The sequence below is a fragment of the Ochlerotatus camptorhynchus genome, unplaced genomic scaffold (genome assembly GCF_037179485.1).
Source record: "Ochlerotatus camptorhynchus isolate MF236.1 unplaced genomic scaffold, CSIRO-AGI_Acam_v1.1 ptg000204l, whole genome shotgun sequence".
Classification (NCBI taxonomy): domain Eukaryota; kingdom Metazoa; phylum Arthropoda; class Insecta; order Diptera; family Culicidae; genus Ochlerotatus; species Ochlerotatus camptorhynchus.
In genome coordinates, this window is record NW_027040694.1 from 753,423 (window position 1) to 780,827 (window position 27,405).

The 27,405-nt window shown below is 40.1% G+C and overlaps 1 protein-coding gene across 2 annotated transcripts in view; it reads right to left on the minus strand.

Moving 5' to 3' along the window:
- Nucleotides 1-4,609: 4,609 nt before the first annotated feature.
- stai (stathmin) overlaps nucleotides 4,610-27,405 on the minus strand; it is a 151,653-nt gene continuing 128,857 nt past the window's right edge. For both annotated transcript variants that reach the window (XM_065224096.1, XM_065224095.1), the window contains exons 3-6: nucleotides 19,158-19,513; nucleotides 18,937-19,086; nucleotides 17,942-18,097; nucleotides 4,610-5,169 (exon numbers count right to left, since the gene is read on the minus strand). In XM_065224096.1, the coding sequence (XP_065080168.1) occupies nucleotides 5,080-5,169; nucleotides 17,942-18,097; nucleotides 18,937-19,086; nucleotides 19,158-19,513 (752 nt within the window). In that variant the 3' untranslated portion in view covers nucleotides 4,610-5,079. The remainder of the gene's footprint in view (nucleotides 5,170-17,941; nucleotides 18,098-18,936; nucleotides 19,087-19,157; nucleotides 19,514-27,405) is intronic.

Below are 27,405 nucleotides of genomic sequence, written 5' to 3' on the forward strand. Positions count from 1 at the left end.
GCCTCAGACATCGATTTCCGAACCCTACACGTCACCAAGATTCCAAAAATACTCCTACTGTGGGTAATTTGGCAATAATTCCCAGTTTTTCTCCCACCGGAAGCCGCCATCTTGAATTCAAAATGGCGTCAGACATCTATTTCCGGACCCTATACGTCACCCCAATTCTAAAAATACCCATATTGAGGGGTATTAGACATAATTTTCAAGTTTTTCTCCAACCGGAAGCCGCCATCTTGAATTCAAAATGGCCTCAGACATCGATTTCCGAACCCTACACGTCACCAAGATTCCAAAAATACTCCTACTGTGGGTAATTTGGCAATAATTCTCAGTTTTTCTCCCACCGGAAGCCGCCATCTTGAATTCAAAATGGCGTCAGACATCTATTTCCGGACCCTATACGTCACCCCAATTCTAAAAATACCCATATTGAGGGGTATTAGACATAATTTTCAAGTTTTTCTCCAACCGGAAGCCGCCATCTTGAATTCAAAATGGCGTCAGACATCTATTTCCGGACCCTATACGTCACCCCAATTCTAAAAATACCCATATTGAGGGGTATTAGACATAATTTTCAAGCTTTTCTCCAACCGGAAGCCGCCATCTTGAATTCAAAATGGCCTCAGACATCGATTTCCGAACCCTACACGTCACCAAGATTCCAAAAATACTCCTACTGTGGGTAATTTGGCAATAATTCCCAGTTTTTCTAACACCGGAAGCCGCCATCTTGAATTCCAAATGGCGTCAGACATCTATTTCCGGACCCTATACGTCACCCCAATTCTAAAAATACCCATATTGAGGGGTATTAGACATAATTTTCAAGTTTTTCTCCAACCGGAAGCCGCCATCTTGAATTCAAAATGGCCTCAGACATCGATTTCCGAACCCTACACGTCACCAAGATTCCAAAAATACTCCTACTGTGGGTAATTTGGCAATAATTCCCAGTTTTTCTCCCACCGGAAGCAGCCATCTTGAATTCAAAATGGCGTCAGACATCGATTAAGGGTCCTTACACAGCACCCCGTCTACAAAAATACCAATATTGTGGGTAATTTGGCATTATTTCCCAGTTTTTCAATAACCGGAAGCCGTCATATTGAGTTTCAGAAGGACGTCAGACATGGTTTTCCGGTCTCTACACGTCACCCGGATTCCAAAAATATCCATATTGAGGGGTACTTGACCGAATTTCCAAGTTTTTCTTTAACCAGAAGCCGCCATCTTGAATGTCAAAATGCCGTCAGACATCGATTTCCGGTCCTCAAACGTCACTCTGACTCCAAAAATACCCATATTGTGGAGTATTTGACAGAATGTACAAGTTTTTCTCGCACCGGAAGCAGCCATATTGAATTTCAAAAAGGCTTCAGACATCGATTTTCAGTCCCTACACGTCACCAAGATTCCAAAAATACCCATGTTGTTGGTTATTTTGCAGTACTTCCCAGCTTTTCTCTAACCGGAAGCCGCCATATTGAAATAAAAATAACGTCAGGCGTTGATTTCCGGTCCACGTACGTCACCCAGATACCAAAAAATACCCATTTTGTGCGGTATTCGACAAAATTTTCCAAAAACTTTTTAGGAAATAAATCGCAAATAATGTTTTTTGCGTCTATTTCGATTTACGAACCGCCGGTGTGGTTCGTAAATGGAGGAATACACTGGAACCTGGACCCTAATTATAAAAAAACCACGATTGGAAAAAAAAAATCTTCGTCCGCAACCGAAAACAACAAACAGCCAAAACTGAAAGCCGACCATTTTCAATCCATTTAAATGATGTTTTTATGCATGATTTCGAACATGTGAACGCGGATTATGTTTAAGAAAATAATAAAATATTTAATCTATCTTGTTTGACATGAAATACGACTCGAACGCATGTTCATAGTAAAAAATAAGAAACTGCGATTAAACTGACAAATGAACCTACAAAAACTGCATGGGCCTTCTTCGGAAAACAAAGCAAACTGACATTTCGGTGAATGAACACCGAGTCGCTTTGCAACTCACCTAAGAATGAACCTCTCACCTCACCCGAGTCGACTGTCGGAATAGAGTGAGAAGAGTCATGTGACTGCGAGGTGACAATTGTCGTCTCACCTCATACGCCACGCAGAATAACCCTGAGTAACTCACACAGTCGCGCGTGCCTAGACGAATGTGTAGGCATTGTTTACATTTTCTTCTGTCGTTTCGCTTTTCTCATCATCGTACTGCAGAAGTCTTCACTGTTTTCGTTGTGCTTTACGTTTTGCCTGTGAGCAGCGACCATTACTGGTGATGGTTGTTTGCCATGGCTCTACCGCTTACTGCGTGACAAAGCGTTCTGTCAGCGATAGTCAGTTGATGCGTTGACGAGTGTCGAGTGAGTGTCATGATATTTTGCATCACTGGCCTGGTGGCGATCGTTTCCATGGGGGTTCCACTGCTATGTTCGTAGATCTGAAGATCCAGGTAGCAGAAAATCGCCTAGGAATGCTGAAGGACGGAGTCTTGGACATGGGAACGACATCCTAGTTCTAGGTAGAAAATAACAATGAAAAGAGCTATGACACAGAGGTTGATATCATTGTCCAACGTATGGGGATAATGATGTTCTCAAACTCTCGAGTCCCTCAGAAGTGTAAGCTCATGGGTTTTTCTTGTTTGAAATCATTTACGTGTGTTTTGTTCGTCAATTTTATTATGTTTTCGAAAGATTTTTGTTTAAGTTAAAAAAAAACACCTGTTAACGTCGTCTCTTCCGCAATGGCATCCTTTCCTTGTTTAGGTCCTTTCAAGTTGTCTTTAGAAATTCACGAATTGTCACAAATTAATAGACATTAACAATCTCAAGCTTCTGTTCAGACTTTCCGGAGAATTCGTACTGTACGTAACAGGGCTAGTAAGTTTTTTAATTTTTTTAAAGATCTTTATGGAAAGTTTCTCTAAGTTCATTATTAGATGGCTGCCGAAACATCTTTAGAGATGGAATGTATTGCATAATCCTTTTACTTGGATTTCCTGTAACTAGATTTCTTCAAATACCTTTTTCGAAACCCTTCTGGAACATTAGGGAGCCATCTGAACAGCAATTTTATAGATCAGTAACTGCTTTTTTCAAGAATTCGTTAAAACAGAAAGCTGAGAAAAACGATGTTGAAGATTTTTTTCTTCATGGGCTCATAGTTTTGTATTTTAGGCAACATTTTCTGAACAAAGCAGGAAACTTTTCGTGTACATTGTAAAGTGATGGTGCTTGACAATCGATTCCAATGTTTAACTCATTTTCGCTAAAAATGCTAGTGGGACTGTTATGCCGCACAGGATAGAGTACCCCCTGCCATCACTTGGAACGTTTTCACGACCTCAATGCAATTTAGAGATCTCGACTGATTCGATCGCACCATTCTTGAGAAACTCACTGAATCCTCCCTGAGAACACGTCCCAAGATCTCCCATAAAACCAACACCTTTTCAACGAAAACGATTCCCCTTTCAAACCGTTTGCTCACCTGTTTCACTAGCCACTTTACAGCAAGGTGCGCGTGCAATTGATAAATCTCTTTCCTGCGTCGTCGATGCAACGAAAAATTTAAACAGAACCAATTCGGCACTTATCAACATCTGCTTTTCCATTCCAAGTCCGATCGAGCTCCGTTCTGCTCCCGCGATGTTGCCTGTCTGCCTACTGTCTAAATGCAAATCTTCTGCTTCCACTCTCTTCTAAAATTCTATCTCAAAAAGCCTGTGTTATTGAAAAAAAAATCAATTGTTTTATCTCTTCCCATTTCTGATTGGTTAGATTTTTTGTTTGTTTTCTTCGTGATTGGGCAGTTTTGAATTTCCACACACTCTGCTACTTTGTTTTGAATTTATACGTTTTTGTTTGGACTGAGACGATCACTTTGTCGGTTTTTGTTGTTTTTTGTTTGCTTAAGTTTTTACTTCTTGGTTCTGAGAGCTATCTATCTACTATCTGTCTGTTGCGCGATAGGCTTTGTGTGTGTTCGCCGCTTACAAAAATCCTATTGTCGCTTTCGAACTAAAAAAATCAACACCATCTGGAGGAAAAAAAAAACAAGAGTTCCGGTACTAAAACACTTCGTTAGAAACACGGTTACACAATTTAACGAGAGAATTTGATCTTAGTTTCAATTTTGTTTTTTTTTTTTGTTTTTCGTTATTCATTATGTAAGAGAATTGCCAGGTTATATGGAGATACATGGGTTTTACACTTATTTAAGTTTAGTTTTTCTTTCATTTACGCAAATCCTATTGATCGTTCAATGCATTTTTCTTTATTATCGGATTTTCAAGAGAACTAAAGTTGCATCTTATTCAATTTCTTCTTCTTCTTCTATTGTTGCCTTTTCTGTGATAGTAGTGTTAAGAAAAATGTGGTTCTCGTTCACTGTTATTTATTATCTGTAGCGTGTAAGTGTGAATGTTATTGTTTGTTTGTGTTTGTGTGACCTACTTTTCCTCTTTGTTTGTTCGCTTGTAACAGTGGCCTAATTAGCGGTCCTTCTTTTTAATACAAAAAAGTAGCAGTTTTTATATATTTTCTTTAAATTCAATTAGCGATTATAATCTTCTTTTCAAGAAGTTTTATTTGTTGTTGTATGTTTGTTTGTATCTATCTATCTTCTTTTGGTTGCACACGGTACTTCAAATGGCTAGATCATCAATCAATAAACAGTTTTGATGTTAACGCGTTCGGCTTTGCTTTGCGTTTTCTTTGCTGTTTGCTGGCTTGCTCTTGCACGCTACTACTGATATCAATTCTCTTTTTTTTTTGCTTCTGGCAATTAATACTTTTTTTTTCGTTATTATTTGCATGTAACGTTCTTTTTATTTATTTAACTCGGTGTGATTGAACTCTTAGTTGTTCTACTTTGTGTTTTGCACGTTCCATTTTCCGTGAGCCATTTCGTATTCCGGAGGATGTTTTCCTGCTCAGAATCAGTGTTTGCCGATTTAGGGAGGAGGAGGAGCGGTGTTTTTTTTCTTCAATAATGGTATGTCAAAGAGAGAGAGGATAAAGAAGGAAGCTCGTACGATGGCGCTAGTGGATCCTTAACCGGACGATGCAGTAACGCTGGTGTCGTCGTTCTTCTGGGTGGATAGGGCGGCCTTGTTCTGGCGCACGATTTCCGCGCGTCGCTCCTGGAAAGGAAGGGAGATATGCGTTAGGACGTCTGTTGTAGTAAATCGTTGTGGTACATTTGGTCTTGCATGCAATTATGCCCCAAACTTGCAATACATAGGGGCGATCCATTAAGTACGTTAAGTTGGAAGGGGGCGGGAAAGTTACGTTCAAATGATTAGCAGACAATCGTGCGTTGAATCCCAAGCTGCTCACTTAAAAAATGTGTAACCAAATATTTGCCAATAACGTAACAAAACCCTGATTACGTTCCAAAAATACTGACACTTCCCAAGTAACCACCAAGCCTGTTAATAGTCCGATAAGGCTCTTTTTGCAATATAAGACTATTATACGGCTTTAAATTATATTACCGTAATTGACGCAAGGCCGAATTTGACGTACTTTTGTACTATTCCCGTACTCAGATAAGTATTTCACGAAATAGCTCCAAATGATCACCTACTTCCAACTGCCTATAACTACATATCAGTCCCATATGGAAAAAGTAGGCATTGCGAAAATAGCCATCGAAGTTACGAAGTGCACTTCCCATGTACCTACATACCTACTTGAAAAATCATAGTAAATTTATTGATAATTTTTTTCAGGGTTCAGGGTGGCCAGTGAATTTTCATTTTGAAATTCGCGGTTTTTTCCCGGTTTTCCTGGATCGAATCTTAAAAAATTTCCCGGTTGTTAATATTTAACAAAAAACGAAATTGTACACATTTTTAAAACGCGGCCAACTGTAAATTTTCGGAGGTTATTTGTGGGAAAAATAAAAAGAAAATTACAGAAAGTATTTTTTTTAGTGAAAGTATAAAAAAAAAACGTCACTTAAGTCACTTAACGTATAGAGATCAGTGATGCAAAATATCATGACACTCACGTGACACTCGTCTTCACATCAACCGACTATCGTTGACAGATCGTTTTGTCACGCAGTGAGAGTTAGAGCCATGGCAAACAACAATCACCAGTAATGGTCGCTGCTCACAAGCAAAACGTTACACTCGCTGCTGATAATGAAAAGCACAACGAAAGCAGTGAAGACTTCTGCAGTACGATCATGAGATAAAGCGAAACGACAGAAGAAAATGAAAACAATGCCTACGCATTCCAAGTTCGTCTCGGCAGGCACGAGTGTGTGAGTTACAAACAAAGCAGGCAACATGAAACGGAAGCTGTTGGGGTCACTCTCCAACACACTCACATAAGCAAGCAAAGCAGCAACTGCTTCAAAACGAGCACAGATGAGTGTCGTGATTGTCAGGAATGACCAGATCGGTGATGGATCACAATAGAAGACGACATTCACCAGTTGCTTTTTACTTCTTTCGTCAACTTGATGGATAATTATGGAGAGAGCTTCGACGAGCACATTGATAGGAATGTACAAAGCGTTACTACCATCAGCTGTTTGATGATGGTGATTGTGATAGGTCGCAACTCTGAGCATGTTTACCGTCGATCCCGTATCAAATTCTAGAACCGATATATTAGTTCTCTTCCGGTAAAAGACGTGACCGACAAGCACAAGAACGTGTATCTGACCAAGCATCCTGCTAGCGTTATGTTGTTAGAGTGGTGGCTTCCGATGGCAAAAAATGGACCCGGTGTTCATTCCAGAAGGCGACAAGGTCAACACGGAGCTCTACATCGTGATTTTAAGTAAGTATGTTCTTCCGTGGATCAAATAACAGTACGGTTCGAAGCTAAATGTTGTATTTCAACAAGATGGGGCTCCGTGTCACACCTCGAACCGACCTCAGAAGTGGTTGCAGGAACATCTTCCGTTCTGGGCGAAGGATATGTGGAGGCCATCCAGCCCGATCTTAATCCGCTGGATTACTCAATATGGCGCGTCATGAAGGCCAAGGCCTGTTCTAAACGCCACCCGAGTACAGCAAGCCTCAGACAAACATTGACCCGTACCTGGAGAGAAATGGATCCAGACTGTATTATTAGATCCTGCCGTTCATTCTGGAAGCGTGTGGAGGCCCTAATTGCAGCAAGTGGAAACTCGATCGATGATTAACATAGTTTAAGACTCTAAGAAACATCCCCCCTTTGAATAAATAAAAAACTCGAAAACGAAATTTTTGAGATTTTTTTTAATTTTGGCGTTGTTCAATGGTGCAAACATTATCACGCATACGGTATAGAATCCTACCCTGGATTTTTTAGTAAAATTTAAAAGTATTCAAAGTGTTGATTTCAAATAATTATTGAGGAGGATTCCCACATAACTTTCGAAGGAGAATCTGAGAAGAATTCCAGAATTATTCTGACGTGTAGTCCTTAGAAATTGTGGGGTGCATGTGGAGGGATTTTTGTGGAGGTATTAGAAGATTTCAAAAGGAGTTGTGAAAAAAAAACTTTTCGAAAATTTCCTACCTTTTTCTGAGGACAGTGAAGAAAATGACAGTTGAGTTTTAAGAAGAATTCCAAGAGAATTGTTATGAGAATTCAACAAGAAACAGAGTTCTAAGAGTGTTCTGGCGATAATTACAACCCTAGTGCGAAAGATTCATCACAGAAGGGGTTTCAAGGAAATTCCAAAAAGAATTCAACGGTAATTATTACGCGGAGCGTTTTCTTATTAATTTCAGAAGAATTCCAAGATAATTCAGAGCAAAATTCCTAGTTAATTCTGGAATACAGAATTTTGAATTCGAATTGAAAACGAAAAATTAAAACCCCGGAACATTATAGGGGAATTTACGTATTCTCGGCAACCTAAGCAGCGACCTTCTTTCTATAGCCTTTTTCTCTATGGAACGCACACATATGCAATATTGGTTTGTTTACAATCTTTTGCTGCCAGCTGCTCTTACAATTTCAGTCGAAAGAATTGTCAAAAACTGTTTTGAAACGCTTTTACAAAGCTCCAATCTTCTCTAGTGAGAGCGAGTATTGTCGGCAACCAGTTTTTCTTCGGCAGCCGTTCCATTTGAACTGCATGTATATCTGCTGTTCTATTATCGGCAACTCGAAATCAGCTACAATTTGTAGTGCGTGTGTTTCATTTCAAGAAAACCCTGCTAGATTGCTTTTTCTCAGTGGTAAAAATATAGTCAAATTGAAGCTGAAAGCATAAAGAATCGTTTGCATGCATTCAGCGAAGTGTTTGCGTAAGAAAATCCAGTGAAAATAGTGTTTCAATTTGGGTTGCCGAAAATAGTCTGTCATGCCGAAGCCGTCATTTCCCCTAGTTCAGATTAGATTTTTTATAAATATTTGTTTCCAAACTCCAGCAACTTCAATATTTTATTTGAAGGCCCATTCACTTTACATCTGAAATTGAAAAGACAAAAATCAATTTGAAATATTGCTGAGTGATTGAATTCTAAAAACTCAATAAAACTGGAAACTGAAGAAAATTATGCATTTGGAAAGAATCACTCTGTTTTAATGGTTTAATCTAAAATTCTGGTGTTAAAATTTGTTCCAATGGTGTGATTAATTTATTTTTCCCGGTTCTCTCGTAAAATTCCCGGGTTGTTCCCGTTTGTCCCAGTTGCTTTTAAAATTCCTGGAAATTTCCCGGTTCGCTGGCCACCCTGCAAGTTAGAATCAGTTGCAATGAAGCATGCATGTTTTGTTATATCAGCGAAAAATATGACATTTCGAAAAGCAGATCTTTAACTTGAACTACGGACGGTTGAATTTCAGGATGTGCCTGATATGCAATTATTTTGTTTGATATTTCACATCAACTGACTTGATGTTGTTTTCCCATTTTTCATGATCAAAGTCCGTAGTTTTATCAAGTAATATGAAAGTAGATGCCAACTGATAGTGGATAACGATGTTGACGAAAATCCATATGGGACTGATATGCGATTATAGGCAGTAAACCACATGAAAAATGCATCTGTCAAACGCATCAAAATTCGTCTGTCTTAACAAAGAAGCTGGCTGGTCAGTTCTTTTCGGTTTTCGTGTTGAAAATCAATTTTTATAATAACGATGTTCCGGTACTATTTATGCAATTTTGTCATACTTTTGCAAAGTTGCATTAGATATGATGTTTGCGTCAAATTAGGCTCATAGAGTTCCTAATTATTTTCAGAGCAACATATAGAATTCGAAAGGAAGAAACTCAATTCGTTTTGGTTCTGTTCGTTCTGGTCCATCAGGCATAAGAGATACAGATTTGAATTATTCACAACTATTGTAGCTAATTATAAAACCTACAAAAGCTTAGTAGGGGAAATGGATGTAATGTCGGCCTAAATGTCCTTAATTTGGGCCCATACATAAATTCAGCAATCCTAAATTTTCAATAGCGACCAAAAATATCCATCAGTGCCATCCTAATGACGCGTTTATCTAGATAAAATTGATAAATAGCAGATTTTTAGCGATGGGCCCAATCCTTGATCCATAGGCCAACATTAAAGCCATTTCCCCAACATATTTTACGGAATTCTGTTGATAAAATGAATGCACGAAATGAATGTAAATGTTTGTCCATAAAAATTTTTAACTTTAAAGCAGCACTCAAATAGCGATTTAATCGATATAATCGCGATCTAAGATTTGATTTCGAAACACAAAACACTCCTCAAATCGCGATTTAGGCCTTTATTAGGGACATAAAGATGATTAAAAATTTCTAACCCCAAAAGACCCCTCAAATCGCGATTTAGGCCTTAATTAAGGCGATAAACGCGATTTAGAATTTCGATCACCGAAACATCCCTCAAATCACGGTTTATGGATTAATTAAGGAGATAAAGGTAATGTCGAACCCATACAGACCCCTCAACTCGCTATGTAGGCCTTAATTATGGATATAAATGCTATTAAAGATTTCAAACCCTAAAAAACCCCTTAAATTGTGATTTACGCCTCAATTAAGGAGATAAAAGCTATTTAATATTTCGAACCCCAAAGCACCCCTCAAATCACGGCCACAATCAAAGGCCTCAATTATGGATATAAAGCCGATTAAAGATTTCGAACCCAAAAACACCCCTCAAATCGCGATTTTGGTCTTAATCAAGGAGACAAAGGCGATTAAAGATTTCGAACCCCAAAAAATCATGATTTAGGCCTCAATTAAGGAGATGAATGCGATTAAAGATTTCGAACTCCAAAACACCCCTCAAATCGCGATTTAGGCATCAATTAAGGAGATAACCGCAATTTAATATTTCGAACCCCAAACAAGCGGTAACCGTAGACGACCCATTTTCTGTGATAATCGACTGCCTTTGCTTCCGACACTTGCAAAATAAGCTGCCAAAGTACAGCACCAAACTAAAATGTCATATGACAGGCTCTGTCATACGACACTGTCGCCGAAGGTTGTCACGAATGTCTGTATTTTAGTTTTTCGAAACAACGATATCCTAGTAATAACATTTCTGATCAGAAATGGTTTAATTTACACCAAATTGAGGAATTAGAACGAAATCACAGATGTCATACACTGAGGCAGAATAACGTAAGAATTCCATAAGAACGACTTATGAATTTTAGCCACAAGAAATCGATATGAATTTAATTGATTTGCCTTATGAAACATTATGTTGACAAACAAATAATAAAACGGAGCAGACTGAAACAGAACCATGAACGCTGAGATACCGGGGCCTGTAGGTTGCTCACTCGTCTTTCAACGCTAGGGTTAATGTAATGGTTAAATGCGTTAGACGAAAATCATTCATAAGTTACGATTATGAAATTCAAATGTGTCATTCATAAGTCGAGCCTTATGAAATTCTTAAGATTATTTGCCTCAGTGTATGATAGTTATTTAATAATTTTCTTTTGTGTTTGTGTTGTGTAAGAGAGACGACGGCAGAGCATCAGAGTACAAATTCAAACAGACTCGCGCACGATAACGAAGCGAGTGGAGTAAAGAAAAAACGTCAACCGTTTAGACCCCTGACCCCAAAACACCCCTCAAATCGCGATGTAGATCTTAATTAAGGAGATAGAGACGATTCAAGATTTCGAACCTCAGAACACCCTTCAAATCACAATTTAGGCCTTAATTCAGGGTATAATCGAACCATAAAACACCACTCAAATCGCGATTTAGGCCTTAATTGAGGAGATAAAGACGATTAAATATTTTGAGCCCCAAAACACCCCTCAAATTGTGATTTATGCCTTAATTAAGGAGATAAATGCGATTAGAGATTTCCAATCCACAACAGACCCCACATATCGCGATTTAGGCTTTAATTAAAGGGTGATACGGTCAAAATTTGGTCAAGGGAAAACGCGTGTACAGCCACCTTGTCCACCTTCTTCGCCGCAGAAAGCCAGTTTGCCTTGAACTGCTGCTCGCCCTTAGCAGTTTTTTTGGTCTTCTTTAGGTTCCGCTTGACAATAGCCCAGTATTTCTCAATTGGGCGGAGCTCTGGCGTGTTGGGAGGGTTCTTGTCCTTGGGAACAACCTGCACGTTGTTGGCGGCGTACCACTCCATGGCCTTTTTACCGTAATGGCAAGATGCCAAATCCGGCCAAAACAGTACGGAACAACCGTGTTTCTTCAGGAAAGGCAGCAGACGTTTATTCAAACACTCTTTCACGTAAATTTCTTGGTTGACAGTCCCGGAAGCTATGAAAATGCTGCTTTTCAAGCCACAGGTACAGATGGCTTGCCAAACCAAATATTTCTTTGCGAACTTTGACAGTTTCATGTGCTTAAAAACATCTGCTACCTTTCCCCTTCCTTTTGCCGTATAAAACTCCTGTCCCGGAAGCTGCTTGTAGTCGGCTTTGACGTAGGTTCCGTCGTCCATTACCACGCAGTCAAACTTCGTCAGCATCGTCGTGTACAGCCTCCGGGATCGCGCTTTGGCCGTCGTATTTTGTTTATCATCGCGATTTGGAGTCACTACCTTCTTGTAAGTCGATAGTCCGGCTCGTTTTTTGGCTCGATGCACGGTTGTAGACGATACACCCAGCTTATTTGCGGCATCTCGGAGAGAGAGGTTAGGGTTTCGCTTGAAACTACCGGCAACTCTCTTTGTCGTCTCAGCGGCTTCCGGTTTTCGATTTCCCCCCGATCCAGACTTCCTGGCTGTCGACCAAACGTTCCCCAAACACTTTAATTACATTTGTAACGGTTGATTTGGCAACTTTTAGCGATTTTGCCAACTTTGCGTGCGAGTAGCTCGGATTTTCGCGATGCGCGAGCAAAATTTTGATACGCTGCTCTTCTTGCTTGGACGGCATTTTAACAACTGAAGAGTGAATTCCAAAATCAAAATAGGAGCAACATTCTACACACACACACCTTCAAAATGAGGGGTGTTCAGGTTTTTTAAGTGCAAAATTGAAAGAAATACGTCAAGTTGATATTGACCAAATTTTGACCGTATCACCCTTTATATACCTATATAAAGGCGATTAAAGATTTCGAATCCTAAAATTCAACGCAAATCGTTATTCAGGCCTTAATTAACATTCCGAATACGATGCTTCCGAAAAACGTGTAACGGCATGTTTGTGTTACTTTTAGAATTCCTAGGGTCTGTAGATTATTTTAATTGCAGAAATATTGAAAATAGGGTCGTCTACTTTATTCAAAAGCGAAAAGAGTCGTTACACTTTTTTTTAAAGGAGTGTATGGGTTTTGCAAGTGGCTTAAGATCCATAAATTAGATTAATGGGCACAAATGTTTATAATTAGCCAGAATACAGTCGTTCCTATATATGGATCCTGGAGACCACGGAACGGTCCTCCGGAAGATTCGGAACATCCATAAAATAGGTCAATCCACGAAACTGATCCTAGAGCTCCGCGGTTTTTTCGAAAACATTAGGAACTGTGATATAAGAAAGAATTTGGGTTCATGACATAAACACGGACCCGGATGGCCATGGGAGCATGCTCAGGAAGATCCGGAACATCTGTAAAAGTGGTCAATCTATGAAACTGATCCTAGAGCTCCGCGGTTTTTTCGAAAACACTTGATATAAGAAAGAATTTGGAGTCGTGACATAAACATGGTCCCAGGTGGCTATGGGGCCGTCCTCCGGAAAATTTAAAACATCCGTAAAAGTGGTCCATTCATGAAACTGATCCTAGAGCTCCGTGATTTTTTTTTTTCGAAAACACGTGGAACTGCGATATAAGAAAGAATTTTGGGTCGTGAAATAAAAATGGAGCCGGATGACCATGGGAATCATCCTCCGAAAGATCTGACACATTCGTAAGAGTGATTCATCCAAGAAACTGATTCTAGAGTTCCGCGGTTTTTTTCGAAAACACTAGTAACTTTTATATAAGAAATAATTTAGGGTCGTGAAATAAACTTGGTTTGATGACCATGAGACCGTCCTCCGGAAGATCCGAAAGATCCTTAAAAGTGATTCATCCATGAAACTGATCCTAGAGCTCCGCGATTTTTTTCAAAAATATTAGGAACTGTGATATAAGATAGTGTTTGGGATCATGGCATAAACCTGGACTTGGATGGCCATAGGACTATCCTCCAGAAAATCCGAAACATCCATAAAAGTGGTCCATGCATGAAACTGATCCTAGAGCTCCGCAGTTTTTTTTTGGGGTCGTGACTTAAACTGGGTCCCGGATGGCTATGGAACCGTCCTCCGGACGATTCGGAGCATCGGTAAAATTGGTTTATCCATGAAACTGATTCTAGAGCTCAGCAGTTTTTTTTAATCATTTGGAACTGTGATATAAGAAAAAAAAATAAGTCGGGGCGTAAATATGGACCTGGATGGGCATGAGACCGTCCTCTGGAAGATCTGGAACATCTTTTTTTTTTGTTTATTAATTTATTTGATAAGGCTCAACCGAATTAACTTTACAGAGCCGAGGATTCTTGGTCACTATACAATACATTTTAAAACTATAGTCAAAAGGTACAACACAATAGACACTTTATCTTCCGCTATCCAAAAAGCCTCCTCCATCAGAACTGGAGCCGCTTCCAGTAGTTTCATTGTATGGCAAATTGTTGTACGCCAACGAGGGTCAAAGCGCGTCCATTGCAGCAATGGACGCAAAACGTGGTCAGCACTCACACACTCATCACAAAACGGTTGCTTTCCAAAGTCGACGACGCATCGACCGAAAGAACTGCTGATGAAGAACAATGAGAAGGACCACACAATGGTTGCTGCCGAGAAAACAGACGATCGCGTAGCACACATCGAGAGTGGCCTGCTTTTGACGACAGCCGAGTGAACACTGGGAACATCCTTGAAAGTGGTAAATCCATAAAACTGATCCTAGGGCTCCACAGTTTATTTTAAAAAATATTAGGAACTGCGTTATAAGAATGAATTTGACGCTCTTATGGCCATACAGGTCCATGTTTATGTCATGACCCCAATTTCATTCTTACATCACAGTTCCTAATGTTTTCGAAAAAAAAGCTGAGTTTTAGGATCAGTTTCATGGATTGACAATTTTTACGGATGTTCCAGATCTTCCGGAGGACGGTCCCATGACCTTCTAGGTACATGTTTATGTCATGACCTCTAATTAATTCCAAGCGTTTTCGAAAAAAAAACCGTGGAGATCCAAGATCAATTTCATATATTGAACACTTTTATGGATGTTCCGGATCTTCCGGAGGACGGTCCGAAGGCCATCCGGGTTCATGTTTATGTCATGAACCCAAATTCTTTCTTACATCATAGTTCCTAATGTTTTCGAAAAAAAAAAAAAATCGCGGAGTTCTAGGATCATAGGTTTATGGATATACCACTTTTACGTATGTTCTGGATCTTTCGAGGACCGTTCCGTTATCTCCAGGTTCCATATATAGGAACCATGACTGTATTCTGACTAATTATGAACATTTGTGCCCATTAATCTAAATTATGGATCTTAAGCCACTTGCAAAACCCATAAACACACCTTAAAAGAACGTGTAACGACTCTTTTCGCTTTTGAAAAAAGTAGACGTCCCTATTTTCAAAATTCACGTTTTTCGGAGTGTTAAGGAGATAAAGGCGAACAAGATTTTGAGCCTTAAAACACCCCTCAAACCGTGATTAAGGGGAAGTTTATCGCCCCGAGAATAAAAAAAAAAACAATTTCGTTGCGTTTGCATTTCTCTTAAAATATTGGAAAAAATATGAAAAATTTACGAAAATCAGTTTCTTCCTTAGATTCTTGAGAAAATTTACATGTAAACATATTTTTTTCTATCTCATCATGACAAAAAATGGACTATTAGCAAAACTAAAAGGTCGATGTTTTGTGGTTTTTTGAGTCCAATTTATGGCAAAATAACTTACAAACAACGTTTTTGCACGTGAATTTTCTTTAGAAAATTAGGAAATAAAAATATATTTTTTTTTAGATTTTTGATATCTTTTTCCAATACATATTGTTACAAAAATCAAAACGTAATTATTTTTTTTTGGAGCGGCAAACTTCCCCTTAAGGCCTTAATTATGGATATAAAGAAGATTAAAGATTTCGAAACTCAAAACACCCCTCAAATCGCGAGTTAGGCCATAATTAAGGAGATAAACGCGATTAAAGATTTCGAACCTCAAAACACCCGAGTTAAAAAAAATAAAGTGTGAATCCTGAATGTGGCATGAGATACTCATGATGGTCTGCTCAGTAAGTAAAAATGGTCGCTCTCAAACCACCGAGCCCCTCATTACGTCACAACACTCATGGATCGAGTTGTTGTAGATTGTAGCCATTCAAACCCAACACCGACGAAAACGACAACAATTTTCACTTCAATAAACTAAATTGAAAAAATAATAATAATGGTATTTAAATCAGTAGCTATGAGGGCTCTATCGTCCTGTATAATTTTTATAATATTGGATGTTTTGTGAATTTTTATGATTTTTTTAAAATTTAAAATTTGGCTTCCCAGTGCATTTCTAGTAATTCAAGACCAACAATTGAAATCGCCTCAACTCCATTTTGTAAACAAACGTTGTAAGGCCATTTTCTCGCGAACCGAAACCTTCATTTGTAAACCTAAACCACAATCGGGTAGAGGAGAATTTCCCCTACCTGTTCATTATGTTGGTTTACCTTTGCGGACTTCGGTTCGCGAGAAAATGGCCTTACAAGGTTTGTTTACAAAATGGAGTTAAGGCCATTTCAATTGTTGGTCTTGAATTGTTCTTATTAAATGTTGATTCCCTGAATCATTTTCAGATGCTAAAACCCTTGTGTGAGAAGATTTTTTAGCAGAATCGCAGAAAAAAGATGTCTTAAATGCTCAGTTGCGCCTAAATGTATGCAATTTCATTAAAAATCACTGGTAATTTACGAAAAACCCTGCATTTCTTAATATTTGAAACATTCTACCGTAATTTATTACTATAATTCGGATTCATTGATGCTTAGTTTAGTAAAAAAAGGCAGTGTTATACGTGACAATTAAAAATGCAACGCATAATGATCAATTTCACCCGGGTGACCAATTTGCCCCCGGATTACGGTATATGGGAATCAACCAAATCATCGAGATAGGAAAAATGTTGAAGTACAGAATAACGAGAAATGGTGAAGAATTGATTGTATGTACACTGGAGTTGGATATTATGCGGTTCTTTCACGTTTTTTTAGAAAGACCGTGGATATTGCAGTTGATCAGAACAAGTGGTGCAATTCCTCATAGATGGCGATTTAGGCATAGGCATAGTGACAAATATTAAGACGGGGACGGGCCTGATTTTTTGGGAGCACTACGAAAGACCGAATTAGCAGCGATATTGCTGTTGGTCCGTTTTGCTAAACGTTCTAGTTACACACATTCAACTGCCTGCGCAACTCGCCACCCAATCAGAATGTTGCGTACATTAACATTAACATATTGCTTGGATGCGGTTTTCAACAAATTCAGTTTTTGATAAATTTACGACCTTTTTGGTTTTTGGACTTCTCGATTTTTGGTCTTTTGTGGTACCTTAGAATATGTTCGACCTTTTGTGGTTCGTTTAAGTATGCCATGACTCAAAAGAGGTAATGTGATTGGAATTAGTTCGATAAGTTGTATCGTTTTCGAGAAATCGTCCCAAAACGTACCGTGTAAATTGCGAAGTAAAAAATCGTTTAAAAAAGACTTGAGTGTACACTTCAGCTCTATTTCTTACCGTGTGGTTTAAAATTGCAACCAAGTTTAATGCAACTTGTTTCAAACAATCACAAACAAAATCAAAGAAAAATATGGTTGTGCATGAAGGGAAAACAAAAATCGCGTAAAACAGAATTGAGGCATCTTAAATGAGTAAATTAATCGGTTTAATTTTTTTTAGAATTCATTTCGCAAACTTTCAGAAAATTTAGGAAAAAAGCACAGTGAACGAGCACAAAACACGGTATGGTACATTTACACATTTTTAAACACTCGCCAAACATCCCCTCCTCCTCCCTCTCAAGGACACGATTGACGGAATCCTTTTTCCATACAATATTTGCTTTACCACTTCGCATTTTCACGGGCCCACATTTGACGATCTACTTTACGTACAAAGTTCAAAATGTTTGCTACAGAGAAACAAGCATCGCGTTTAATGTTCAGATCTGCATGATTTGTGGACGCCGAGATTAGTGCCAGTGAAAACGCGAACCGGAGGAATTCCGTGAACCTTGTCCAGAAGTATGACAGGCCTTAACCCTTTCAGACTTTTCAGCCTAAATCTCTAACCCCGCTTTTGTGACAATGACCACGTGTCCGGTAAAAGAAATCAATACATCCAACCAGGTAGCATAGCACACATAAAACTCAGGGAGATTCAAAATCCATTGCGGGGAAATCAGGACGCAAGCAAAATATCATAACGGAAAAAAGAATGCAATAAACCTACGTGTTTGCGAATGGTTTCCAGCTTCTTCTGGAGTTCCTTCTCGCGGTTCTGCTCGGCGGTGGACAATTTGTTCTCGATAATGCGGGTCTTCTCCTCCGATTTCTGTGACTCGAGCAGATCCACGGTGGCTCGCACTTCGTTCAGCTTGTCAGTGTTCTGGTGGTTGGTTGGTTGGTGTTTGGTGAGCAATTCAGTGATTGATGATTGCGGTTAGGGTGATGATGATGATGATGATGATTGTGGTCGGTGTTTATGGTACGGCAACCGAAAAAATCGATGCCCAAGCCGGCCGGGTAGCAATGAAGGATGTTACAGTCGCAAGTTCAGCAGATCGAACGATGGCGATGGTGTGCCAATTAGGGTAGCGAAGATGAGATGATGATGATTTTTGGCGCAAGCATCACCACAGAAAATGACACACGATTGCACCAGCACATTGTATGCGGCAATGGATCGAAATCCCCGATGGAATGGATGATGTTGGTCATGTTGGTCGTGATGATTGATGTTGTGGTGGTTCAGAATAAATGCACGTGTCATGTATTTCGTTGTTTCGGTGTAACGGTAGACAACAGTCGTGATTTTTACGTGATGAAATATACATGGAAAGAAAGAAACACAAACGGAAAGGAAAAACGAAGAGAAAAATTATCAACAGGGTGTCTTTTTACATAAAATCAATCTAATAATAAAATGATAATAAACTCGCATACAATCTGATACAGCAAAGGAGCGCGCCGTGATAGTAATAGGTATTTTATTTTTATTCTAGTAGCATCGCCGTCATCACGAAAGAAGCAAACGAAATGAGCAAATAAATACTGGACGAACATAAAGACGCAGTTCCAATGGCTTTCAGTAGCAGCAGGATAAAAGCACCCATAGCCATAACAACGGAATAAAATGTCGACGGAATTGCCTTTTCGTGACAACAATCAGTGCGCGGCGCGGTTGGTGAAGGCAATTGAGAAGAGTCCAAAACTAAGCTAACTTACGTGTTCCTTTAGCCGGTCCAGAATTTTCTTGATCTTATCGTCACGCAACGAGGCCGCAGTTCGCAGTTTGTCCTCCAGCTGAACCTTCAGCTCTTCCGATTTCGTGTGTTCCAAGCTGTGTCGCGTCTTCTCGATTTCGGCTGCATGCATCTGAGATTCGGAAGAAAACAGAACTTAAATACCATGCGTCTTCAAATGGTACACACCCCAACCACACTCACCTTCAACTTCTCCTTAATTTCCAGAATTTGCTGTTCCCGTTTTCCTTCGTACTGTTCCATCTTGGAATCCAGCACTTCCTTCGCGTGCGTCTTGAATTCCTTGTCCAATTCATCCTTCTTGCGGGTGGCTTCCTCAATCTTGGCCATCTTCGCGGTCCAGTCGGCCATTTTCTTGGCCTCCAGCGACAGACGTCGCTCCTCGGCGGCTTTCAATTTTTCCTCGATCTCTTCGGCAGACGCAGCCTTACCGGGCGTCACTGGAAGCTTCGGTAGCGTCACGTTGACGGCGGGCTCGGCGAGAATCACCTCGTAGCACAGGCCACCCTTCGATTTTTCTTGGCATCGGATTTCGGTTGCTAAAATTGAATTGGAAAAGAAGAGGGTAACGTGTTAGCACCGGTCTGACCTTGAATTAGCGGGTTGGGGTTTATTTGTTTTTCCTAAAAGCAAATTCACATTCAAGGGTGGGAAAAAGGATAACATGGATCGTGGCCTATTGATTTGGCGTATTTTTGTATTTGCCCTCATTATTTATTCACATGAAAATAAATTAGCTTTTGGTCGTCAAATCGTGATGGTGCAAGGTAAACAACAACGTAGGGAACCATGGCACGCGCTTTGGGAGTTGGAAGCCAAGAGAATTTAGTAGAACTATGGGTAAGGTAAAACTTATGGAACGGTTAAACAATCGATAATATCAATCAATACAGACTAGGCCCCACTTTATGTCTTTGAATGGTTTTTCAATGTTTGAAAAGTCATTTGCTTCGAAACCACACTAAAACTTACAATGTTACTAGGGCATTGTAGTTAGAAAAACAAGTCAAAATAATGCAATTATAACTAAAGTGACTAGGTATGTATATAATTCTCGATAGTTTGGTTGATAGCTTCTATAAATTAGTGCAGAAGCAACCAATATTGCTCCCTCGAGAACGTTTATCGCAGTTCATGGCAATAACCACTGTCACATGTAGCTCGTTCATCGTTTTGCTATCCACAAGTCCGAAAGGTGATGCTACTGTTACTGTCTACTAGGTTCCTTCGTTTGCGTTGAAAATTTGCCTCTTAAAACACCACAAGCAATTAGAAGATCATAAAGCAATTTTCCGGCCATGTCTTGCTGGTCAGAACAGGGCTGGGAAAGGTAATTTTCAATGAAAAATTCCACGTGATTTATATGGAGGGAATATGTTGCTGTCATCGTACAAGTTGACGCTGAAGTAGATTTTTGTGCAAACGTCATGATAAATCCGTGACCGAGGTGTGAAAATCTTTACTTTGATATTATTGATAATTAGACGGTGGAAATCTTAGAGGTATTTAAATTCAACTAATCGATTACATTCTGTTGCTTATGTTAATACATGTAGATTTGCTAGGAATTTGGTAGTGCATCCTTGGCAAGTTTTGAAAAGGTGACCATTTCCTACACGATCGATCAGACTGACTCAAAATTTAGACGAGTCGACTCAATTCTGTCAAAAGTGGATTGACTCAAAAGTGAGTTATATTTTCCCATCCCTTCCCTTGCACTTATGCATGCTCACTGTCGAATTGTTTAAATACATTCAGCGAAGTGTTTTGTTGAGAAAATGCAGCGAAATTTTGGTTGCCAAAAACAGTCAATGGGTGCCGAAGTCATCATTTATCCTATATTAATTTAGACCTATTGCTCCGCGCATACCAACAGGCGTATATATGAGATTACAGGTACGCGAGGAACACTTGATCTTAACTGAAAGATTTTTGTTCAAAGATCAAATCTATTTGCAGTCTTCGACAAAGTTGTTTTTATAGTTATCTCAATCTAAGTCCGATATTTAGTGAACTTTGAACAATATATGGATTTTTGGTAAGCAAATGAATAGGACCGTTCCATTTTCCATACATTTTCCCATGCAAAAATTAAAAATCTCCAGCAAATCGAGATTATAACCAAATCTGTTCAAATTTTACACAGTTGTTGGAAGAGATGAACTAGCCTACGAATACTCTCTATAATAAAGATAAAAAACACAGTTGTTGGGGACCTTAATACGCATTGAAAGAGCAGTGGGAACAGGGCGTTGTAAGGTTGATCTTATTGAACATATTTTTTTTTTAAACAATAAGATTCACGGCATACAATTTGAATCGTCGGACTAAGAATTTGTATAAAGATAAAATGTATTTTTTTTTTAAATAGTTTGAGGCTCTGCCACATTTTCACATTCTTGAACTCTTCGAGAATTCTGACTGCAAATATGGCGTATTTTATTTACCTAAGCCTAAAAATATAATAAATTTTGATCCAATCGCGTAAGTCGACCGAAATTTGACTTGCGCCCAGGTTCAGACGAAAACAAGAAATAACCTAAGATATAGGATTTCAGGAGGACAACAAATAAAGTAAAGGAGACTTCTGGCAGGGCTACAAAATGGTGAGTGACAATCTGGAAGGAGCGATATACCTAGCTCCGGTCCTCACAAGTTCCTACCTCACGCCTCCACGAGTCATATGATCACAAAAGACTGCCAGCTGAAACATGGACACAGCAGGTTGGCGTAGCATACTTCAATGCGAAGATCGGCTTCGACAACACGGACTATGAGCGAGTCATGGGACGCCATGGTCTCGGCGAAATGAGCGAGAACGGTGAGCTGTTTGCAGAATTTTGTGGCAATAACGACATGGTGATCGGGGGCTCGCTCTTCCCCCATCGGCCAGTGCACAAAGTCACGTGGGTTTCCCGTGATGGACATACCGAGAATCAGATCGACCACATCTGCATCAGCCGAAAATGGAGACGGAGCCTTCTTGATGTCCGGAATAAACGCAGCGCCGACATCGCGTCTGACCATCACCTTCTAATCGGTGAAATCCGCCTACGCATGGCGCGGATCCAGTGACGGGAGGAGAGACTCGGGCGGCGGTTCAACACACGCCGACTTGAAGATCCAGCGGTAAAAAGGTCTTTTGTTCATGAACTTGAGACTCGAGCTGCGGACGTTCCAGAAGGTGGCAGCGTAGAAGAACAATGGACGGCCATCAAGAATGCCTTTATAGAAACAAGCAAGAACAACTTGGGTGAGCTGCGCACCCAGAGGAAAGAGTGGATCACAGATGAAACCTGGCGGAAAATTGAGGAGCGTAGAGAAGCAAAAGCCGCGATAGAGCGGGCGAGAACCAGAGGAGCCAAGAACGAAGCCCGTCAACGGTACTCGGCTCTAGAGAAGGAAGTCAAGCGCTCTTGCAGACGGGACAAGCGAGCGTGGGTGAACTTCCTGGCCGACGAAGGGGAGAAAGCCGCAAACACTGGCGATATACGGCTCCTCTACGATATTTCACGACGCCTGAGTGGAGCAAGGATGAACCCGAGGATGCCAGTCAAGGACACGACTGGACAATTGCTTACCGACCCCACTGACCAGCTGAAACGCTGGTTTGAGCACTTCGAACAACTTCTTCAAGTTTCGACGGCCAACCAGCCATCAACATCTCGGCATGATCCGCCTAGGGTGCGGCGCATCACTCGCGTCAATTCCGAGGCCCCATCACTGCAGGAGATTGAAGCAGCTATCCGAAGCATGAAATCCAACAAGGCTCCAGGGGTCGATCGCATATCAGCAGAGATGCTCAAAGCTGACCCCATGCTATCCGCACAAATGTTGCATCAACTATTCTGTAATATCTGGGACACCGCGACTTTTCCGGCCGACTGGATGCAGGGCATCTTAGTGAAGGTCCCAAAGAAGGGGTATCTGACTATGTGCGACAATTGGCGAGGCATCATGTTACTGTGTATTGTTCTCAAAGTTCTGTGCAAAGTTATCCTGAATCGGATACAGGAGAAGATCGACGCGACTCTCCGACGGCAGCAGGCAGGATTCCGTGCCGGAAGATCTTGTGTGGACCATATTGTCACGCTCCGCATTATCCTGGAGCAGGTCAATGAATTCCAAGAGTCCCTTTATTTGGTATTCATTGACAACGAAAAAGCTTTCGACCGTCTCAATCACGAGAATCTGTGGGGCGCCCTGAGACGCAAGGGAGTCCCGGATAAAATCGTCCACCTCATCGAAGCGCAGTATGAGGCTTTCACGTGCAGAGTTCTGCATAACGGAGCCTTGTCCGACCCTATCCGGGTAGTCGCTGGTGTGAGACAAGGATGTATACTATCACCGCTACTGTTTCTCATCGTAATCGACGAGATCATGGTAGGTGCAATTGACCGTGTACCGGCAGCCTATCACCATGGAGCATCTCAACGACTTCGATTTGGCTGATGATGTTGCTCTACTAGCACAACGGCGCTCTGATATGCAGAGTAAGCTCAATGACCTAGCCGAACGCTCCTCTGCGGCGGGTCTCACCATCAACGTCAACAAGACCAAATCGTTGGATATCAACACGGGCAACCCTTCCAACTTTACGGTAGCGGGGCAAGCAGTGGAGAAGGTCGAAAGTTTCCAATATCTTGGCAGCCAAATAGCGTCGGACGGCGGGACCAAGAGCGACATAGGTGCACGAATCAAGAAGGCTAGGGCTGCCTTTGCGAGTTTACGAAACGTATGGAGATCCAATCGATGTCATCAGAAGCCGATAGCAACAGAAATTCGAGAGCGAAAGTGGAGGTGGGTCGGCCACACACTTCGACGGGGCGGAAACAAAATCTGCAAGCAAGCGCTGGATTGGAATCCAGCAGGACATCGCAGCAGAGGCAGACCCAGGGGCTCATGGCGGCGGAGCCTCAATAAGGAAATTAAGCAAGTCGATAGAAATCTGACCTGGGCCCAGGTCAAGGCAAAAGCGAGCAGCCGCCCAGGATGGAAGTCTTTCACGTTGGCCCTTTGCACCGCTGGTGGTGCACAGGACCCTTAAGTAAGTAAGTAAGACTTCTGGCAGCGATAGACGTTAATATTTTGTCAATGATATAACAAGCACACCTGGAAGGATCGACCAAACCTACGAGAACAGCGAGTGGTGTCAAGGCTGCGCACCGGGCACAGTAGAGTCTCCCACAACTTCGCAGGAACACTGTTCCAGAGGACCTGCGAAACCTGCGGAGTGGCAGCCACCGTGGAGCACATCCTCGTGAACTGCGCGGAGTTGGAAGACCTTCGGGCTGCCTTCGGCTTGGAGTCAATCAGCATTCGGAACCTGTTGGGCGACGAGTCCCCGGCAGGGCGGCTTCCTAAAGGAAGCGAAACTTTACCACAATATCTGAGTGTTCCTTGTTTGTATTTCCGTTTTGTTGGCCCTTTTGGCAGTTTTCTACACCTTTTCATTATAGCAAGATAAATGTACCACAGCCAAGGTTGGGAATCTCCTTCTGAGAACCCATTTTTTTTTCTCCATTTTTTTAATTTTAAGAGATGGCTAAAAATCTCAATAATAAAGAAAAACAACAACAACAACTTGAAGAGCTTTGAGTGGGGTGGTTTATTTCCTTTAAATTCCGTTATAATTGCTTATCTTTTGACAGATACGCGTATTTCGTCTACTACTTGCAGACTTCATCAGTGCCAAGTACTCAACACCACTTGGCACTGATGAAGTCTGCAAGTAGTAGACGAAATACGCGTATCTGTCAAAAGATAAGCAATTATAACGGAATTTAAAGGAAATAAACCACCCCACTCAAAGTTCTTCATAAAGGGATTCCGTTAAGAGGTTCGACAAATTTAAAGGATTAACAACAACTTATTTTATTGAATTTATGCATCAAAAACACTAATAATCTCCATTAGCATTCAATTTAGTTAATTTTTCCTTTTCTGATTTGTCCTCCTGCTCAATGTTATCTTTTTGCTTCAAAAGAAGTTTTAGGAATGATGTTTCTGGATTATTGGATGTCATTGTTCTAATTTCTTTTTCCATCAAAATAAAAATATCTTCTTTTGCCTTTCTTTTCTTTCCGATAACTTCTTCTTGCCTTTTAATGTGGTGTCTGACTAACTTCCTTTCTTCTTCCTTCTTTTTCTGAGCTTCCATTAATTCACCTTCTTCTTTTTGTTCCTGCTTAGTTTCGTAAGATTTCCTCACGAACTTGGCATTCAAAATTAAGTCCTTCGAAACAACAAATTTGGACACATCATTATCAAAAAAAAAATGCATGCCACTCAAAGTATTTTTACGGTTATTGAAATGCTGTTCACTAAGCATAGTTCGGTTCTCTGGCATCAAATGCTTGGATGGTGAAAACTTCCTTTCTACTTCTGCATTGGAATATGCTAGTTATAGTTCTGAGAAACTTCCATCTCGAAATAGAGGATTCAGAATTTTCAAATCACAATCGAAACGTTTTACTTGCCAATTTCACACTTGCAAGTACGAGTTCTTCGTGTATCTTAGATTTGTCTAATTTGAAATCAATTATTTCGACTAAACGGACGATTTCCTTGATAGAGTCCTTATTAATGATCCTGCGAACCTTGAAGTTACTTACAAATCGAACAAATTCATTGGGAACATCTAGGGCAAACAAATACGACACAAAAGATTTCGTGTGTTCTTTGACATTCTTATTGAATTGAGATGATTTGAATTGATGTCCAGCAGCATCAAGTATGGATTTGAAAACAATAACTTCTGAATCCATATGAAAATTTTCTTCTTTTAGTTTTTTTTAGCTTCTGTTATTTTTCCTGGAATGTAAACTCTTGACATCATAGTGACAAAAATTTATGAATTCTATCATATATGTCGAAAAGAATAAACTTATTCGTCTCAAGAAACTTCAGCAACTTTTCCGTCTCTTCTGCTGATCCTATCACAAAAAGAACCTGCTCTTTGATATCCGGTAGCAGTAAGATCAACTTGATGTAGTAAGTTTCCAACTCAACATCAGTCAGAGCTTAAACAGTATGCTGTTTGTCGCTTTTGGTGGTGGAACTATTTAACCGCTCTGGCGCTGAGAATAAATTACTCTGACACTGAAAATAAACAGGCTCATGGTAGTTTACTCATTCTTTGCATATGTTTTATGTTCAACTAATTGTTGGTATATTAGTATGTTAATCAAATGGAGACTTATAAATAAAAAAATATAATACAAAATTCAAACTTCATTGAACAAATCCGCGCCATAACAAGCAAATCCACGCCAGAACAAACTTATAAGCAAATCCGCGCCAAATTCGCGAAAATCGCGAAACCTGCGAAAATCGCGAAATCCGCGTTGTCGTAACAACCCTGTTGATCGCTCAATTAATCAAATAAAAATTCTGAAGAGAGCTGTAACGAAATATTGAAAATAATTCCATGCAGAATTTATAGTCAGTTCGAAGATAGTTTAAAGAGAATTCCTAAAAGAATGTATAAGAATTTTAAAGAAATTTCAAAAAGTTTCGGAGGATTTGGCTGGAAATGTTGGGCATATTTTCAAAGAAACTGAGTAGTTGTTGTTTATTATTTTATTTGATAAGGCTCAAACGAATTAACTTTACAGAGCCGAGGATTCTTGGTCACTTTACAATACATCTTAAAACTACAGTAAAAAGGTTATCTTCCGCTATCCAAAAAGCCTCCTCCATCAGAACTGGAGTCGCTTCCAGTGGTTTCATTGTATGGCAGTTACGCCATCGTGGGGCAAAGCGCTTCCATTGTAGCAATGGACGCAAAACGTGGTCAACACTCATCACGAAACGGTTGCTTTCCAAAGTCGACGACGCATCGACCGAAAGAACTGCTGATGCAGAACAATGAGGAGGACCACACAATGGTTGCTGCCGAGAAAACTGACGATCGTGTGGCACACATCGAGAGTGGCCTGCTTTTGTCGACAGCCGAGTGAACACTGAAGCTGAGTAGTGTTCCAGGACATTCTGAAGATGTTTCCAAGAGAATTCTAATGAGAGTCTCAAGAGAAATCAAAGAGATCCTCCTGAAGAACATTTTGAGAAGCATTTCAATGAAATTCTGAGAAAAATTTCTATGATATTCTGACTTGAAATCCAACGATAATAATTTACTAGATTCTAAATGACATTCCACGAGATTTTCAAGAATATTCCTCGCAAATTGTAAAGTCATGTAAGTCAATGTAAGTCATAAAGTCAATTGAGATAAATTAAAGAAATTTCTCGTGAGATTTTTTAAGAATACAAAACAAAAATATACAGTAAATTGTAAGAGTTTTCTCGAGGACATTTCTGAAGTGTTCTGCACAAAAATGGACTGTTATGGAAAAACTTTCTGTGGATTGCTGGACAGAATCATAAGTGCATTGAAAGGAATCCTGAAAGTAAAAGTAATTTTAAGTAA